At 44.3% G+C, this 18,578-nt stretch overlaps 1 protein-coding gene across 1 annotated transcript in view; it reads right to left on the bottom strand.

Annotated features, from left to right (window-relative positions):
• LOC135917090 (alpha-mannosidase 2C1-like) overlaps positions 1–18,578 on the bottom strand; it is a 232,906-nt gene that overhangs the window by 68,535 nt on the left and 145,793 nt on the right. Inside the window, exon 12 of the mRNA XM_065450585.2 lies at positions 9,391–9,617. Coding sequence (XP_065306657.2) covers positions 9,391–9,617 — 227 coding nt within the window. The remainder of the gene's footprint in view (positions 1–9,390; positions 9,618–18,578) is intronic.

The raw sequence follows: 18,578 nt of genomic DNA, 5'->3' as shown, positions 1-18,578 counted from the left end.
TGACGACAAAAACAGTCCCGAATTGCTGCCAGTACAGTTATTTGATGTCATGCTGCTCGTACAGTGACCGAAGATAGCATGTGCATATGTGTAGTTAAGAAACACGTACTACGCCCTGTTACATGCAGTCTCATATACCGGGTGTGCAAGGTGGTCAAAACAAAGCTCGAATCGCCACAACAATGTCAGAAACAGCTCTGAATGACTTGATGGCCATTACAGTTACTAGACTTCTCAGCACTCGTACTGCGATTAGAGACAGTGCATGCGCACGTGCATAATTACGGAATGCATACTAGTATGCGCAGTAACAATTGCCCCTAAATACGCTTCTCTGCATAACAACACTGTCCGCGGCAAAGCTGACTTAAGAAGAGTTGGCCATTACGCAATGCATGTTGACCTTTGCCTTATGCACACTGCTCAATGCAGGTATTGATCTGAAGCAAACTGCTGCTTACACACCAAATGGTTTAGATCCTGCTTCGGCTAGCTACCCAGCACATGGTGGGAATTATGATGTGGCTTTGTTGCATGACACCTTTTTTTTTTTTTTATGTGGCAACGTATCAAATGGCCTATTGAGCGAAAAAGCCGGCGCCGTCCATTGCAGTGAAACGGCACGTAACTTCCCAATGGCTGCGACGCCAGTGTCATGAGAATGCGCTTGCTGCGCTGGCTTGCGCTTGCTGACTCGGGCCTTGATGGAGCAAAGCAGACAAAAGAAAACACCCACTGCCGCAGCATTGAGAGAGGGGAGAGGGCATCGCTGCGATGCATGCCACGTACTCTCTCTCTCGAAAGCCTGTGTTATTCGCCCATTCCTTGTTCACACAAGCTCTCGCCTGCATTCTAAATGCGCTTCGGTAAGGCCAAATCAAAACGTGACAAGCATCTCAATGCACTCGCTTGCCCATGAGGAGTTCATAACTCAAAGGACTGCTCAGCAGCATTCAGTGCGTTCAAGTGGGCATTAATGCTTTCGCATTCACAACTCATAAGAAGTGGTAAGGTGTCCTCAGGTTTTTTTTTTTCTTCTTTCTTTGCGGTGGGGTAGGGCAGTTTCTTGGGAGATTTATGGCTGTGTCCATAAAACCAGGAGGACTTGCCAAAATGCGAGTCGCCAGGACAAATCAGGAGAGTTGGCAGGTCTGTAACATGCACATTCTTGACTGCATATCTATGCTATGGAACAAGTTTAAGATGATTAACCCTTTCAGGGTCAATAAAGTAAATATATGGTGCCACGAACAAGTCCAAAACGGTCAATGCCATATATATTACATCACCGCATGTACACTTAAAAAGCACGCCAATTCCCAAACTTTTTCTTTCCTGGCATGTGCGGCCACTATGTGGGGATAAAGCCTCCCTCTCTCAGTTTTCGTTGCATGGTTTGTTTTAGAGTTAGTTTGTTTGCTCCAGCACATCTACATACCACCACTCGCGCATTGGCATGCGCGCGTGGGTGTCAGTTAATTTGGGTTTTGTTCCACGGGTGGTCTCGGCTTCTCGCACTTGCAAAACTGGTGGCTATCTCGTTACCACCCCCTCAAAGGGCAACCACGTGTTACTCGCTTGCTTATTGCTTACAGGGGTGTACATACGAAAGATGCCGTCATGCATACGTTTCCCTTTTTTTTTTTTGGAGACTGCCTCTGATTGGTGATAAGATTAGCGGAAGTTTGTCGCAAGTTTTGCTTTTTTGACGAGCACACAAACACACAGTTTTCTTGAGTGAGCTCACCTATGCAATTCGATTACGCTATGGATGTAAATATTATTTCAGGAGAACATTCATTTGGGCTAGATGGTGCATACTTGAATTAGGAATGAACAGCGCCAACTAAGACGAACACAAGAGGGGAGAACGACACAGGACACTTGTCGCTTGTCCTGTGTTGGCGCTTGTCCTGTGTCGTTCTCCCCTCTTGTGTTCGTCTTAGTTGGCGCTGTTCATTCCTAATTCAAGTAAATATTATTGTAAGAGCAGGAACATTTGAGGCTTGCAAAATATTCTCATGTGTGCATTTTCTAAGCCTTGAACTATGTGTATAACAATGCATGAAATTTTAATTTGTGGTAAGTTTATTTCCTTTTTTTATTGTTGTTGTTATTCATGAATAAACAGTACATATATACCTATACAAAATATTTTTTTCTCACTTGACGGTCACCCTAGAAAGATCACGGTAGCTTTCTTTTTTTAAATAGGTGCCTTTGAAGTATTTTAATCTGCAATAAAAAAATCGACCCTGGGTGGTCACATATGGTGAAAAAATATTGACCCTGAAAGGGTTAAAGGGACTGACAACCAATTCTTACGGTACTCGTTTTTTTTATTGAGCAACAGAAAGCTTGCCAGTCAGGGTGCTCGATCCTACAGTGGGAACACGGAAAATGCCATGGAACATTTTTTATAAGAATTTTTAGATCTGCATTTACGATCGTGAGGATGAAAGCATATGCTGGAAACATGCTGGAAACAGTGATAGGAAGTGCAACAGCGATTGTACGCCGGCACTGGTAGGAAGCACAGAAGTGTGGCCCTGGCTCATGGCGATAAGCAAAACGAGAACAAGGTGAAAGCAGGAGCCAACATTTGGACGAGTGTACTTGTCTTCTTCAAGGAGCCTTGAAGACGACAAGTCCACTTGTCTAAATGTTCACTCTTGCTTTCACCTTGTTCTTGTTTTGCTCATCGTTTTGAATTTCCGTCTCCCGCCTTCCCCAGGTTTTCCCTGGATTTCTACCAACGAAAGATGAAGGAACAAGGTGAAAACTTTCTGCTTTCCTACCTTGAAGAAGACAAATCCACTAGTCAAAACATTGGCTCCTGCTTTCACCTTGTTCTTGTTTTGCTCATCATCTTGAATTTCCATCTCCAATGTTCCCCGTGTTTTACCTGGCCCATGGCGTAAGATAGACAGGAGCGCCGGCGTCATTGTTGTGCAATGCCTTTGTTTGGGACCAATTCTGAAATGCTGACACTGCACCCGACTGCACATCTAAGTTTATTGCCTTGCTTTCTCCCTCCGCTCACCTTTTCTTTGGCTCACGCCTTTGCACATACTCCCTCCTCCCCGTTCGCATCCAGCCAACGTCTATCAATGGTATGCCTTCTTCTATGTCTCTGTCGTCCGCATTAAAGGGGCCCTGAACCAACCCTCGTGCTTCATGAAAAAACACATTGCACAGTTAGCATACGCTGCTGTGAACATCTCAGCCAAAGTTTGCAGTCATGCTTGGCACGTGGATCTCGCAAATGGAGCACGAAGTCACCTTCGTTTCACTCTCTTTTCTACAGCAGCCTGCTCCTCACTATTTACTGGATGCTTTATTTCATAACATAGCGGATACCCATACACGGCTGCTATTGGCCAATAGCTGAAATCAATAAAGAAAAATTTTTGGACCAGTGTGCTTCTTCCTACTGTTACAGTTCATTGAGTGCAGCGTTGAAGGAAACGGATGGCAAGCGTCTGAGACACAATGTGCCTATTCGTCAAGCTCGTCAACACGAAAAGGCTTGTCTGTCGGGTGTGTGTGATGGCATTATGTGCCAGTGCAAATCCTACTCTGCTTTGTCCTACGTTCACCCCCTCTACACCAGGGAGTGGTTTCTTTCTCTCCAAAATCCCATGTGTGGGTTGCCCAGTGTGTTGACCTGACGTGTCCTCCGTTCACTGCCTCTTTGCCAGGAAGTGTTTTTTTTCCATGTTCCTCTGTGTGGGCTGACCAGTGTGCTGACAAGGCCCTCTACTAGAAAACAAGAAACAATGAGGTTGCCCAGATGGCGTAGGGTATAGAAGGCCAGCGAGATGGCATGAACATATCTTCTCTACCCTTGTGTGCATGAGCATGCACGTTGAACGTTTCTGTACTTTTTGTCTTGGAGCACAACGCTCACCTGGAACAATGTATTAAACTTCTGTTATTTGGTTTTACACCATCTCATCTTCCCTGCTGGACCCTCTCCAATGGTCAATCTGGTTCGAGCTCCAAGCAGATGCTGTTGGAAGTCGCTGAAACCCCGTCCCAATCACAACTGAAGGCACCAGCTTGTAACAACTGGTACCAGCCGTAACAACTGATAAGCAGCGGACAGGGCACGGATATACGTGCCTTGTCTGCCAAGTCACAAATGAATGCAGCGTTTGCGAAGGTCTACGCCGGATTCTTCGCTGCAAGGTAGTGAGTGTGGGACTTCTGCTGCCGAGTTTTGCCACGTTTTGTTGAAGGGTTAGAACAGAACAAGTAATTAGAGCTATTGTTGTCGCCTAGTTAGGTTGCGGCAAGATAGATGTGTGCAGTAAAGAGAGCAGCACTGAAAACAGCCATGAATTTCAAGTCATTGCGTAAACCAGAGTTGTTGGAGCTGGCAAAGGTGTTGCACCTGGATGTCACTGACACACTCCGAAAACCACAGTTGATTTAGGCTATTCTGGTTCTAGAGACTGAACATGATGAGCTTACGGAATGCCTGGAGATCATTAGAGAGAGGGAGGCTGCAAAAAGTCAGGCAGAAGAGCATGAGGAAAGGGAACACGCACTTGAATTGTAGTGACTCGAGCTTGAAATGGCACGTGCTCAAGCAGCAGGACAGAGGAGTGAAGGAAACAGTGCAGGAGAGTGTGTACCGTTAAAGATGACAGAGCTGATGCGGCCCTTTAAGTTCGGAGAGGACGTTGGTTTGCTCTTGGTGAACTTCGAGTGGATGTACGAGAAGCAAGGGTTCTCCCACGAATCGTGGCCACAGCGTCTGCTCGCACTGTTACCAGGCAAGGCAATGGACGTAATCACTCGCTTAACCAGAGAGGAAGCTGAGGATTATCATAAGGTAAAGTCCAGTTTGCTGAGGAGGTACAGGCTGTCAGTGGAAGCATTCCAACGAAAGTTCCGCAAAATGGAAAAGGCTAGGAATGCGTCCCATAGTGAGCTTGCATATAAGCTTACGTCAAACATGGAGGAATGGCTCAAAGAACAAAAAGCCAATGTTGATCACGGGAGCGTTGGTTAGTACTTTGCACTTGAACAATTTTATTGCCGGTTACTTGAGAATGTGAGGTACTCGGTTCAGGATAGGCCAGAAATTAGTACGGTAGCCAGGGCCACTGAACTAGCCGAGGAATTTGTGATGCGTCGGGCTCGCAAAGTCAGCGAAGATCGAAAAGGCGACCCCAATTTCAGGCGCGGCAAGCTCAAGCTAGGGCCCAAAAAGAAAAGGAAGGACAAGCGTATGATTGAGGGTACCTCAAAACGGAATGCTTCAGGGTCAGAAGGGATCCCTGAAGTTAAAAAATTGGAAGCGAGGAAACCCTTTCTTTGCTAAAACTGTCACAAACCTGCACACATTGCTGCACAATGCAACAAGGCAAAGGTGGTGTTTTTATTGGTCGGTTGCAATGACAAGAACAGGAAGCTGCTCGAACCATACATCCATGACCTTGAGATAAATGGGAAACCATGTTGGCTACTATGGGCATGGTTCACAGCTCTTTTGTGGAACCTGAAATGCACACAGATGAATGCACCTGGATTAAGCAAGCTGTAGAAGATTACAGTGCATGTCTTCCATTCGAAAATGTCCTTTCGGGACACTTGAGATGGAAGCTGGCGTATCGGCTACGCTTCCTCCACAGTACCCGTTACCTGTTCTCAAATAGGACGGATCAGATTCTGTGCAAGAAAGGGCTAATGTTTGAGGAGGCCAGTGTGATGGCCCTAACGAGATTGAAAGCTTGTGAGTTAACTACAAAAGCAGTCGCAGAAACGGCACTAACTGAGGTAGATGGCTGTTCAAAACCTCAGAAAGAAGAGATAGAGAGTGCCGCTACATTGGAACAACAGGAATTTGGATCCGCACTGGCAGAGGTCCCAGTAGTGGAAGCAACCCAGTAATTGGAAAAGCAGTCGCCAGATTTGTGTGTAGCATTTACATCAGAAGGCCTACAGCGGCTGTTAGAGATGGATAGTTCAGCCTTAAAGTCCAAGCAAAACAAAGACCCCAGCCTGCAGAACATCCTAAACAACCTAAACGAGGTGCAGTAGGAAGGTCCCACAAACGAAGTCCAGAAACTGTCTGACACAAACTACGTTATAAGCGTGCCTGGGAAGCGGAAGTTGGGCAGGTTTATCACTGCAATCTGATCAAGCATTACAGGGAATGGGAAGCAGATGTATACATGATGGTAAAAGTTCCCGAAGAGATTCCAGTAGAGCTTCCAGAGCTCGTATCACTCAGTGACGGAGAGGCTAGGGAACAACTAATTAGGGAACGAGTCTCTAAAGCACAGCTGGAGCCTGAACAAATGACGAAGTTGCTGAAAATCCTGCAGGAGCATTAGGACTTATTTGTAGATAGGCCAGGGAGGACATTGATTCTTACACATAACATCGGACTCACTTTTTCGGAGCCAGTATGTTCAAAGGCTTACCGATTGTCACCGCACCAACAGGAGGTTATGGATGCAAAGGTGGAAAAAATGTTGACACTAGGGCGATCAAGCATTGCGAGAGCGATTACACCTTAGTTGGTGCTGGGCAAGGATCTTAGTTGAGATGCCAGGCAAGGATCTGCGTCCTTGCGTAGATTACTGCAGGCTAAACACGATCACTGAACATCAGATTTATCACATACTAAATAATGAAGGAGGCTATTGGAGGAATTAGAGGGCAGTAAATGGGATATAGTAGGGCTCAGTGAAGTTAGGAGGCCAAAAGAAGCACATACAGTGCTAAAAAGCGGGCACGTCCTGTGCTACTGGGGCTTAGCGGACAGAAGTGAACTAGGCGTCGGATTCCTGATTAATAAGAATATAGCTGGTAACATACAGGAATTCTATAGCATTAACGAGAGGGCGGCAGGTCTTGTCGTGAAACTTAATAAGAGGTACAAAATGAAGATTGTACAGGTCTACGCCCCAACATCCAGTCACGATGACCAGGAAGTCGAAAGCTTCTATGAAGATGTGGAATCGGCGATAGGTAGAGTGAAAACTAAATACACTATATTAATGGGTGACTTTAATGCCAAGGTAGGCAAAAAGCAGGCTGGAGACAAGGCAGTGGGGGAATATGGCATAGGCACTAGGAATATCAGGGGAGAGTTGTTAGTGGAGTTTGCGGAACAGAATAATATGAGGATAATGAATACCTTCTTCCGCAAGCGGGATAGCCGAAAGTGGACGCGGAGGAGCCCGAACGGCAAGACTAGACATGAAATAGACTTCATAGTCTGCGCTAACCGTGGCATCATACAAGATGTGGACGTGCTCGGCAAGGTGCGCTGCAGTGACCACAGGATGGTAAGAACTCGAATTAGCCGAGACCTGAGAAGGGAACGGAAGAAACTGGTACATAAGAAGCCAATCAATGAGTTAGCGGTAAGAGGGAAAATAGAGGAATTCCAGATCAAGCTACAGAACAGGTATTCGGCTTGAACTCAGGAAGAGGACCTTAGTGTTGAAGCAATGAACGACAATCTTGTGGGCATCATTAAGGAGTGTGCAATGGAAGTCGGTGGTAACTCCGTTAGGCAGGATATCAGTAAACTAATGACTTATATATATATATATTTCTTTTTTCCGTTACCGAAGTAACTAAAAAAAGTTCTCTTCTGTTTCAGTAGTCCACGAATACATGTTCAACGCAATCGACCGAGATGGGAAGCATGCACAGAAACGGCCTTGAACACGGACAGTCTTGATGCATCAGCGGCGTGTGCACTTCATAACACTGGCGTGTAGCACAGCGACAGGAAACCGAAGCGAAATCAAGCTGGTAGGCAATGCCAGATGCCGCTAAAGTAAAACGTGATGCCCACATCGCATCGCCTGTAGCAGGGAATGGTGGTGCGTTTGGATTATTGCCTACTAAAAGCATGCAGAACGTTTACCAATAGCACTATGCACCATGCACTGTAAGAGACAGGTGAAGATGCTTATCGCAATACGTTTGGCGGCGATAGCTGTGAATGTGGCATGAGATGACCAAGGCAGAGATTTGCTAGTACTGGAATAAGAAACTCTGCATGCTGTCATTTTCACAAGAGACGAGCAGCTATATAGTGTTCTTTTCCTGTTCACATGGGATCTAGCGGCCGGAAAACTTATTTGATTGCAGCCTGCCACAGGGAACAGCGGCACATTTTGGTTATCGCCTATTAAAAACGTGCGCTACGCTTCTGGCGGCACCACATGCTGTGAAACACATAGCCGAAGATGCTTATCGCAATAGGATTGGTGGTGATAGCTGTGAATGCTGTGTGCGACGACCCTGGAGAAGAATTGCTGGTACCGAAATGAGAAACTGAGTGCGTGCCGGCGCTTTCACGTTAGTTGGGCGGAAGAGTATTGCACAGCTATATACTCTTCTCACTTGCATGCGCCTTGCGCATTTTCTTATTATTATGGGGTCTAGTGACTAGAAAATGTATCATACGGTCGCAGTTTGGTGACGTACTGAACGTCCGTGCCGAAAGATTGTGTGTTCCGGGAACATATGAACTGGTAAGAAATGAGTGCAACTCTATTGGGTAATTTTTTGTTCTTGATTGCGAACGTTGGTGCAGAGAAAACGTACGTAACGGGAACGTATCAATGAGGTTCTACTGTATTACAAATTATTTCTAAAGTGCCATCATCAACAACTATGCTAAACAATGTGCCATTGAACCTTATATGAGCCTTCAATTTTTCGAATATCCTCCTTGAGTGAGCTCAGTGCCAGCTTGGTTTAGGGATTACCAAAATACAGCACAAATAGGACAAACAATAAGACCACATTGCAGCAGTGCAGTAGAATGCCTGCCGCAGAGAAATACAACGAAAGCACAAAAACTGCAAATTAAGGGCTCACGGAATCGGCCATATCTGCGATTATGGCAACTGCATTTGCCTTTGCATCACTTGTCTTTTTGGACACAAGCTCATCAAAAAAAAAAAAATTGCTAGCAGTACCTACAATGTGGCACTATCTATAAGATGAGTTTGAGGTAATTAATAGAAACCAATTAGAACGAAATCTCAATAAACAGAAATAACTAAACGAAACTTCTGCTTAAACGGAACACCATTCTCATGGTTGTTTGGTTTTGTATTCGTGCAATGCACTATGGAATGTCTCTCAGTAAGTGGAACTCCTGATAAATGGAACCAATCTCCCTGATCCCTTGACGTTCCGTTTGAAGAAAGTCCACTGTATATAGAAGTAAATCTCAGTTAAATAAATATCACTTATTGCCTCTGCACTCTTTAAGGACTGAGCATGGCAATATGGATCCCCAGAACACAATTTGTCTCCCAGCTGCTCTTGGTGATGTAGTCTTTACTGAAATATGGCCTCATAAAACTACAATATCCCTATATTTAGAGCATAGTCAAAGCATACCTGCTTGACCGCTAGTTTACGAGTCTCGAGGTGATAGTCCATGACATCCCAGGCATCCCAGTAGAGGGGAATGTCATCAAACATGACAAACAAATTTGCCAGTTTGTCTGCAGCCACAAACTCCTTGGAGCCACCGAGAATCTTGAGCGATGACACCTCGCAGCAGCTATTCAGCTTCGCCTCCAAAAACTGGTTGCGCAGTCGAATCACACCAGGTGTAGTCTCCACTGAAAAGTTTATGTTTTGTTCTTTCAAGGCAGTTTGCAGCAAGAACATCACGAAAATGTTGCTTTAGTGAAACACGGAAGCAGAATTAGGATTTAATTCTATCCCTCAAGGTATGTGACCACCTATCAAAAAAACTTTTCAGATTTTGATCTGAGAAGGCCCCTTCCACAGACACAATCGGAAATTTTGGTTATGCACTGGAAGTTCTGACATGCTTTCTAGAGAGTTTTCTGCCTCAAGAATTTTTAAGGAGGGTTTCCTAACAGTAAATACAGCAGCAAATCAAATCTTGCCAGGCATTCATGCGAGGAGGCAAGCTCTCCTTCCTGAAGTAGATGACTTCCCCCATCACTTGAACCAGCGCTCATGGGCAACATTCATGCCCTGCCTTCTCTCATATTTGACGTTTTCTGCAAAGCCATCCCTTTTTCTCTTTCGCTATCTCCAAGCAGTTTTGCACCAGTTTTGGTATAGGAGAAATTGCTCAATTTAGTGAGCTTTTAGTCTCTTTAACGACAACTCTGTCATTTTGGAGTTTTAGTTATTTAAAAAGGTAGTAAAATGCCCTAGTAAAACCTCCAGGCAAATGCCTCACCCTCATTTTATCCCGAGTAGGATATATACAACCCATTTGTTGCCACTTCCAAACAATATACTACCAAAAAGCTTGTTGGTGATGCATAAAAGCTGTTTTGATAAGCAAAGTACAATCTTGAGACGTGATACCATTTTCACATTCTTGGAATTGACTCGTCATCACAGGTGGTAACTTAAAGCTCTAGTATAAGAAATCCTGCCAAAACATTTCTGCACAGAAAAAGTGATGCAAAGGTTTTACAGTATTCACGCAAAGAATAAAGAAAAGCACGTAGCAACACCACTTGTAAAGTTAACACACAGATTTTCATCACGTCGGAACAGTCGTATTTGCATCCATTCCTTTCGTCTACATCTGCACTTATTTGTTGTTGCATATTTTCGTTTGTGTCCCCAGGTATTGTATTGCGAAGAAAGAGGGCCGTAAATTGCTTCCACGCATTAAGTGTACAAACCATGTCTGACTGGCTGAGAATAATGAACACCTTCTACAGAAGGCGTAGCAGCAGAAAGTGGATCTGGAAAAGCCCTAATGGTGAAACAAGAATTGAAATTGATTTCATAATTTCTGCCGATGCCAGTATAGTGCAGGATGTAGACGTGTTAGGTAGGGTAAAGTGCAGTGATTATAGCGAGGGCTAGGATTCACCTCAATTTGAAGAGAGAAAGAGTAAAATTGGTCAAGAAGAAACAGGCCAATGTATAGGCAGTAAGGGTAAAAGCAGACAAATTCAGGCTGGTACTTGCCAACAAATATGCAGCCTTAAAACAGAGAGATGAAGATGACATAGTGGTAATGAAAGAAACCATAACTAGGCTGGCTTCAGAAGCATCAACTGAAATGGGAGGCAAGACACCGAGACAACCAGTAGGCAAGCTCTCCCAAGTAAAAAAGGACCTAATAAAAAAACAACAAAGAATGAAAGTGTCCAACTCAAGAGATCAGATAGAATTTGCGGAACTGTCGAAACTGATCAAGAAGGAGAAAATAAGGGATTTTCAAAATTTAAGGGGAGGCGCGGGTCGAAAAATCGCGGTTTTCTAAAAAAAAAATCACTTTTTTTTGTTTTAAGCTGCATTGTCATCTCTGGCATATAAACTTTTATTTCTGTAAATATCAGGCCGAAATTCGCACGAGAAGTCACCAAAAAATGCGCCTAAGTGAGCGGCGGTAACTCTATAGTCCACCGAAAGTTTAGAAAGTCCGCGCCGTTTGCATCGTTCTCACGCAATCGAGCGTCACTGCCCGCCGTTTGCAATCATCGGGGTGTGCAGCGTCAGCCCTTTCCTCCAAGGTTCTATGGCTGTCAGTCTTGTATGCTCACGGAGAATAAAAGAAAAACTAGAAAGAAGACGAGACTGTCGCGCGTTTCAAATTGCGCGCCATGCAGCGCGGCCCCGCCATTGGACGGCGGTGCTCTGTTTGTGCAGCAAAGCCGAACCACCGCCGCAGCACGTTCTCGCCAGCCGCACAGTTTCCCGTGTTCTCACCGCCTTTTCTTGAGATGACTAGCCCGAAAAAGTGCAGTTTCGACGCCCGGAAGTATCGAACTCGGCACAAGTACCGAGGGAAACGGCGTAAGACTTCAAAAAACGACCGCCGGGAACGACGCCCGCGACGCTCCGACGTCGGTTAGGCCTACCCACGACACCGGTCACCGCGACAGTGGTGAAATCGACGCTGCTGTGGATTTCGTCAGTGCATCGCAGAAAAAGATGGAATTCTTCAGAATTGAATCAAGCACGGTCGGTGCCCCTCCTGCTAGCACGGTGTTGTGCGAGATCGGCGCACTGACGGCACTGGCGACAGGTTCAGCATGCCCCACTTGCCGTGAACGGAAACTCGCCGTCCGAGAAGCAGCTAAGAAGCGCAAAGGACTTTCGTCGTACTACGCTGCGAAAATCCCGACTGCCCTGAATCTGTGCTTTCATTCACGCACACGTCGAAGCGGATCATGTCGGCCGGTGCGCGCGGTGACCCCGGGGCGAACACTCGCTACGACAGCGGGAAGGCTGTGGAAGGCTGTTTCGGCAGCGCTTTCGCGATCTTGTGCGATCGTCGGCCTTCCAAAACCACTGCATCACAAGAGATTCCATGCTATTTCTAAGTGTGACCAAGATTCACGCAGAAACAATTACATTTTGAAGAATAGAAGGTTTTGAAACTTTCAAACCTGTTTTTCTCATTTTATTTTTTTTTGATATTTTCGTGTCTTTCGGGAACCTTTTTGTACACTTAGAATTGGTGTATACTAACGAAATTTGGCACACATACTCTTGAAGGTATGTAGAATGCCGATATCTACTTGAAATTTCAATATCAGTAGTCAATAATTTGAACAGTACAAAGTTATGTCTCAGGGAACTGAAAGAAACAATGCTTGAAATGCCAAAATTTTTTTGTACCACTTCCAATAACTGAACACGTTTTTTGACTAGATATCGGCACTCTGTGATCTATGAAGAGCTAAATAAGCTATAGCACAATACCTTTTGTGAAAGTTTAGTTCATAAAAAAGTGCCCGTAAAGATTGCTATAATTTGTCATTCAGTATAATATAACTCAATAACTATAGCGGCTACACAAAAGCTAATTGCATATCTGAAATCTGCATAAAAAACTCTCTAATGTGCTAAATTTTGAAGTCTCTGGTACAAATAATAAAAAAAAAGTTGTTTCGAGGAGCCTCTCCCCACATAAGAAACACTGAAGAAGCCATAAAAAATGGATGTAGCCTGAAATCAGTGAGAAGGAAACATGGCATAGGACAAGCAGGGTAATACAGTGAAAGCTCGTTAATTCGAACTTCAATAATTCGAATTTATGGATAATTCAAACTGTACGATTTGGTCCGGCCAAGCTCCACAGAAGTCTATGTATAAAAAAGTTCGTTAATTCGAACGCGAGAAGGTTCCCTCACGGATAATTCGAACTACGCTCGCCTGGCACACGGCCAGAGAAACGTGCCTACTGCCTACACACAAGGCTGTTTTGCCTCCGAAACGGAGAGAACGGCGAGAGAAGGCAAAATCGGAAAAAAATCTAACCGACATGGGGTCAGCCAGAAGGCAGCGGCGGCTGCCGCCTCTCCGTTCTACGTAACCTCCGAGACTTCTTGCCCGTTGCGAATCTCGGAGGCTTTGCAAATCATGTACAGCTGCTAATGTTGTGCGGAGATGGCACGGCAAGCTCCAAAACACACCGAATCAAGTACGTCGCAGCTGCGCTTGCAATCAAGAACCAATGAATCAGGGCCTTCGCCACCTTCACATGTTCAGCGTCTTTGTCTCGGCAGTCTTCATCGGTTGTGCACCTCTGTTTTCAGCTTAGGAAGTATCGGCCGTCGCAATTCATTGTGATGGTGTGAAGCCTCGGCTAACGTTCGTTTCGGTGGACATCGGTGGTGTGGCACAGTCGGACCCAAAACTTCGACTTGAAGATGGCGTGTGCCGCGGGCACACGCCATCACTTTCTGACACGCGAAATTTCTGACATGCCCTACTGCTTCCAAATCGCAGTGTACTGTTGCCCTCCTTCACTTTCGTTAATTCGAACTGAAGCGGCTTCCCCTTGTGGTTCGAATTAACGAGCTTTTACTGTATCAGCAGCAATCTCGAAGCTATAGTAAAAGAAGCGGAAGAATTCTGTACTGACCTGTACAGTAAGTACCCAGAGGACTCGGGATAACTCCATTCGAAACAGTAATGAGCAGGATAAAGAAACTCCTCCTATAACTAGTGATGAGGTCAGAGGGGCCTTGCAAGACATGAAACGAGGAAGAGTGGCAGAAGATGGAATAACAGTCGGTTTAATCAAAGATGGAGGAGACATTGTGCTTGGAAAACTGGTGACTCTTTATACGAACTGTTTATCGACTGCAAGGGTCCCAGAAAACTGGAAGATTGCAAACGTTATACTAATCCACAAAAAGGGAGGCATTAAAGAATTGAAAAATTATAGGCCCATTAGCTTACTCCCAAGTATTATATAAAATATTCACCAAAATAATCTCCAATAGCATAAGGGCAACATTGGACTTTAGTCAACCAAGGGAACAGGCTGGCTTCAGGAAGGGATACTCTACAATGGATCACATCCATGTGATTAATCAGGTTATCAAAAAATCCCTAGAGTACAATAAGTCTCTCTATATCGCTTTCATAGATTGTGAAAAGGAATTTGATTCAGCAGAGATACCAGCAGTCATAGAGGCATTATGTAATCAAGCAGTACAGACCACTTACGTAAATACCTTGGAAAATATCTACAGAAGTTCCACAGCTACCTTAATTCTACACAAGAAAAGTAGGAAGCTACCTATGAAGAAAGAGGTCAGACAAGGAGACACAATCTATCCAATGCTATTCGCTGCATGCTTGGAAGAAGTATTCATGCTATTGAACTGGGAAGGTTTAGGAGTAAGGTTCGATGGCAAATATCTCGGCAACCTTCGGTTTGCAGGTGACATTGTTCTATTGAGCAACACTGCAGACGAGTTAGTACAACAAATGATTGAGGACCTTAACAGAGAGGGTGTAAGAGGGGGGTTGATTAATATCATCATTATCACCAGCCTATTTTATGTCCACTGCAGGACGAAGGCCTCTCCCTGTGATCTCCAATTACCCGTCCTGCACCAGCCGATTCCAGCTAGCACCTCCAAATTTCCTAATTTCATTGCACCATTTAGTCTTCTGCCGTCCTCCACTGCGCTTCCCTTCTCTTGGTACCTCTTCTGCAACCTAGTGGTCCAACGGTTATCTAACCTGCACATTACATGACCTGCCCAGTGGCATTTTTTTCTCTTGATGTCAATTAGAATATCGTCTATGCCCGTTTGCTCTCTGATCCAAACCGCTCTCTTTCTGTCTCTTAACGTTATGCCTAGTAGTCTTCGTTCCATCGCTCTTTGTGCGGTCCTTAACTTGTTATCGAGCTTCTTTGTCAGTCTCCAAGTCTCTGCCCCATATGTCAGCACCGGTAAAATTCATTGATTGTACACTTTCCTTTTCAATGATAATGGTAAGCTTCCAGTTAGGAGCTGACAATGTCTGCTGTATGTGACCCAACCCATTTTTAGTCTTCTGTGAATTTCCTTCTCATGATCAGCGTTCCCTGTGATAATTTACTTAGGTAAACATACTCTTTCACAGACTCTAGAGGCTGCCTGGTGATCCTGAACTCTTGTTCCCTTGCCCGGTTATTCATTATTATCTTTCTCTTCTGCATATTAATCTTCAGTGGACGAAAAAACAACTTGCCGCAGGTGGGGAACGATCCCACCTCTTCGCATTACGCATGCAATGCTCTACCAAATGAGCTACTTCTGCGCCGTCTTCCAATCCACTTTCTGGGGTATTTATGCGTTACTACTAGAACTAACCCTGGGAGTGTTAGCCAGCAGCACCACTCACAAACCTTTGCGGCCATATAGTTTCATATTACTATAACTAGAGGGAAATCTGGCGCTGCAATTGTTCAACTATCGTGAAAATGATGGGAATTACAGGCTACGAATTGGTATTCTGTTGACTGGCGAACTAGTCCACAGGTATTTTTTGGCAGTTTTGGTTTCGCTTCAAGCAGCTCCAGCTGCAATTGCTATAACCTGCAGTGGGATAGCACGCTGGGCCAGGGGCTGGGCCGATGTTTGTGTCGCGGTGTGGTGTCAAAGCCCTGATGAGAAAGCGACGGCATCGTAAACATTGTAAACGTGTTTTGACCGTTTTGACCTTGGTTTGTTAAGTGTGTTAGGTTGGCACTGTAGCGTTACATACTTTATGAAACTCCAGGAGAGCAAAAAGAAGGCACTACTAACACAAGACAGACAGTTGTACTTCTAGTGGCTTGACAATCAAATTTTATTCAGGGCTTCATTACACATGCTTAGAACGCAGCAGAATAACATGGAAAAACTTTTTACTGATTGGGGCAATCGATTCACTGTTTTAGAAAAACGTGTTGCTCGTGTTGATGAACTTGAACAAACCGTTAAATCTCTAGAAAAGAAGATAGTAGAATTGGAAGATAGGAGTAGGCGTTCCAATTTGGTGCTATTTGGCCTTCGGGAGGAAGCTGCTGAAACAGAAACCGAGCTTAAGCAAAAAATTGTGACTGACATATTTTCCCACATGCTAAATGTAAATTGCAGCTCGATTGGAAGAATCCACCGTTTAGGGAAGACTGGTAAACAAAGACCCGTTATTATGTTCTTTCAGGACTTCAATGAAAAACGTGCAATCCTAAAAAACGCCAACAAGTTAAAAGGGACCAGAATTTCAGTACAAAATGATTATTCGCATGAAACCCTCAGAAAACGTAAACTGCTTTGGGACAGCGCGAAGGTTGAAAAAAAAGAGGGCAAAAAAGTTACTTTGATAGACGCAAAACTATGGGTCAACAATGAATACTTTATATGGAATGATGCCACTAACACCAGGATTAAAATCCATGACTATCGCAGTACTTCAAAAAAGGACTGACTTGCTCCCCCTCAAGAATTCCGAATCTTAAATATCAATGCACGTAGTGTTATCAACAAGAGTGATCAGCTTGACGCGATAATTCTTGCGCGTAACCCACACATTCTCGTCATCACAGAAACATGGCTGCATGACGAAATAGAAGATACAGATATCTTTCCCTCTAATTACCGTGCTTTCCGTCGTGATAGACCTACTAGAGGTGGCGGTGTTGCTATTTTGGTGAGACAAGATATTTCGGCAGTTCTCCTACGTCAAGCTGATAATCTTGAAGTGATCTCTTTAAAAATTCTATGCCATAACGTTTCTGTTTTGATTTTTGCTGTTTACCGCGCTCCCGATTCCGCTCCGCAATTTCTCAAAGATCTGCGTGATCACATGGCGACTTTTGTGCACGAAAAAATTTTTCTCATAGGTGATTTCAATCTTCCGGGAGTTGACTGGATTCACGGAACTCCTAGCGCTGATGTTAATATGAATAATGAGCAGTTGCGTAACATAATCTTGATGCACAACTTGCAGCAAGTGGTTACTGAGCCTACACGAATTAGCACTACTTCTGCCTCAATACTTGACCTTGTGTTTATTAGCCGGACTTTAGATAATTATTCTGTCTCTGTTGAACATGGCATTTCGGATCATGAACTTGTGGCTTTTTCTTGCTACCTTGATCCTCTCAGATCTACTCATTGTAAAACTATTACTGTAAAGGATTTTTCACGTGCCAGGGATGAGAGCATACTGGATTATCTTGACTTTAGTCTTAGCGGTTTTGGGGGACACGACACCGTTCAACTTTGGGATGAATTTATGAATATTTGTACGCACTGTATTGACAACTTTATTCCAAATAAAACCAAGCGAACATATAGAGCTACTCCCTGGATGACGCGCGACATAGTGCACATAAAGAGAAAGGTTAAACGACTAAGACGACAGGGTCTTTCTCGTGACATAGTAGAACCTTACCAAGCAAAATTAAATGAGGCTATCAGTGTTGCTAAACTTCGCTATTACCAGTTCACCCTTCCTAACTTCATCAGAACTGCTCCTTCCAAGTTTTGGGGTTATCTTAGTAAAAAAAGTAAATCAGTTGACCATATTATGCATGAGGGCAATCCTGTCGTCGCTAAACAAGATATCGCTGTTCACTTCAATGCTTATTTTAACAGTGTCTTTTCGAACTCGCCCGTTTCCCCTCGTGTAAATGGCGCAGCACACAATGATTTTAGTTTTATTTCTTTGTCTGGCGTCTTTTCTATGCTTCTGAATTTAAAAACAAAATCATCTCCTGGGCCTGATAACCTACCAAACGTGTTTCTTCACAGGTACGCTGAAATGCTATCTCGCTTTCTCGTAATCATCTTTCGTGCATCCCTTTCATCGGCGGTGCTTCCTAACGACTGGCTTTCTGCTCGTATTGTTCCGATACTAAAAACAGGCGATCCATCACTAGTGGCAAACTATCGTCCCATTTCACTAACCTCATCTTGTTGCAAACTTTTAGAACACATTATTGCTTCTGAAATCAATAAATTTCTCGACGATAGAGCCATTCTATCTCCTATGCAGCATGGTTTTCGAAAGGGCCTCTCCACTGTAACCCAATTAACCACTGTAGTTCACAGTCTCGCTAGCACTATCGACAAATCAGGGCAAACTGACATCATATTCTTGGACTTCAGGAAAGCATTTGATCTTGTATCACACGCAAAGCTAATAGAAAAACTTGAACATTTGAACATTCCTTCCCATCTCGTAAATTGGATTCGCGCTTATATTTCTAACCGTACGCAATTCGTAGTAGTTGATGATTGCTCTTCAAGCACCCTTCCTGTCACTTCTGGTGTTCCCCAGGGTAGTGTTCTTGGACCATTATT

This window comes from Dermacentor albipictus, chromosome 4 (genome assembly GCF_038994185.2).
Source record: "Dermacentor albipictus isolate Rhodes 1998 colony chromosome 4, USDA_Dalb.pri_finalv2, whole genome shotgun sequence".
Classification (NCBI taxonomy): domain Eukaryota; kingdom Metazoa; phylum Arthropoda; class Arachnida; order Ixodida; family Ixodidae; genus Dermacentor; species Dermacentor albipictus.
The sequence above is the reverse complement of the archived record's forward strand: the minus strand, read 5'-3'. Positions and strand labels throughout refer to the sequence as shown.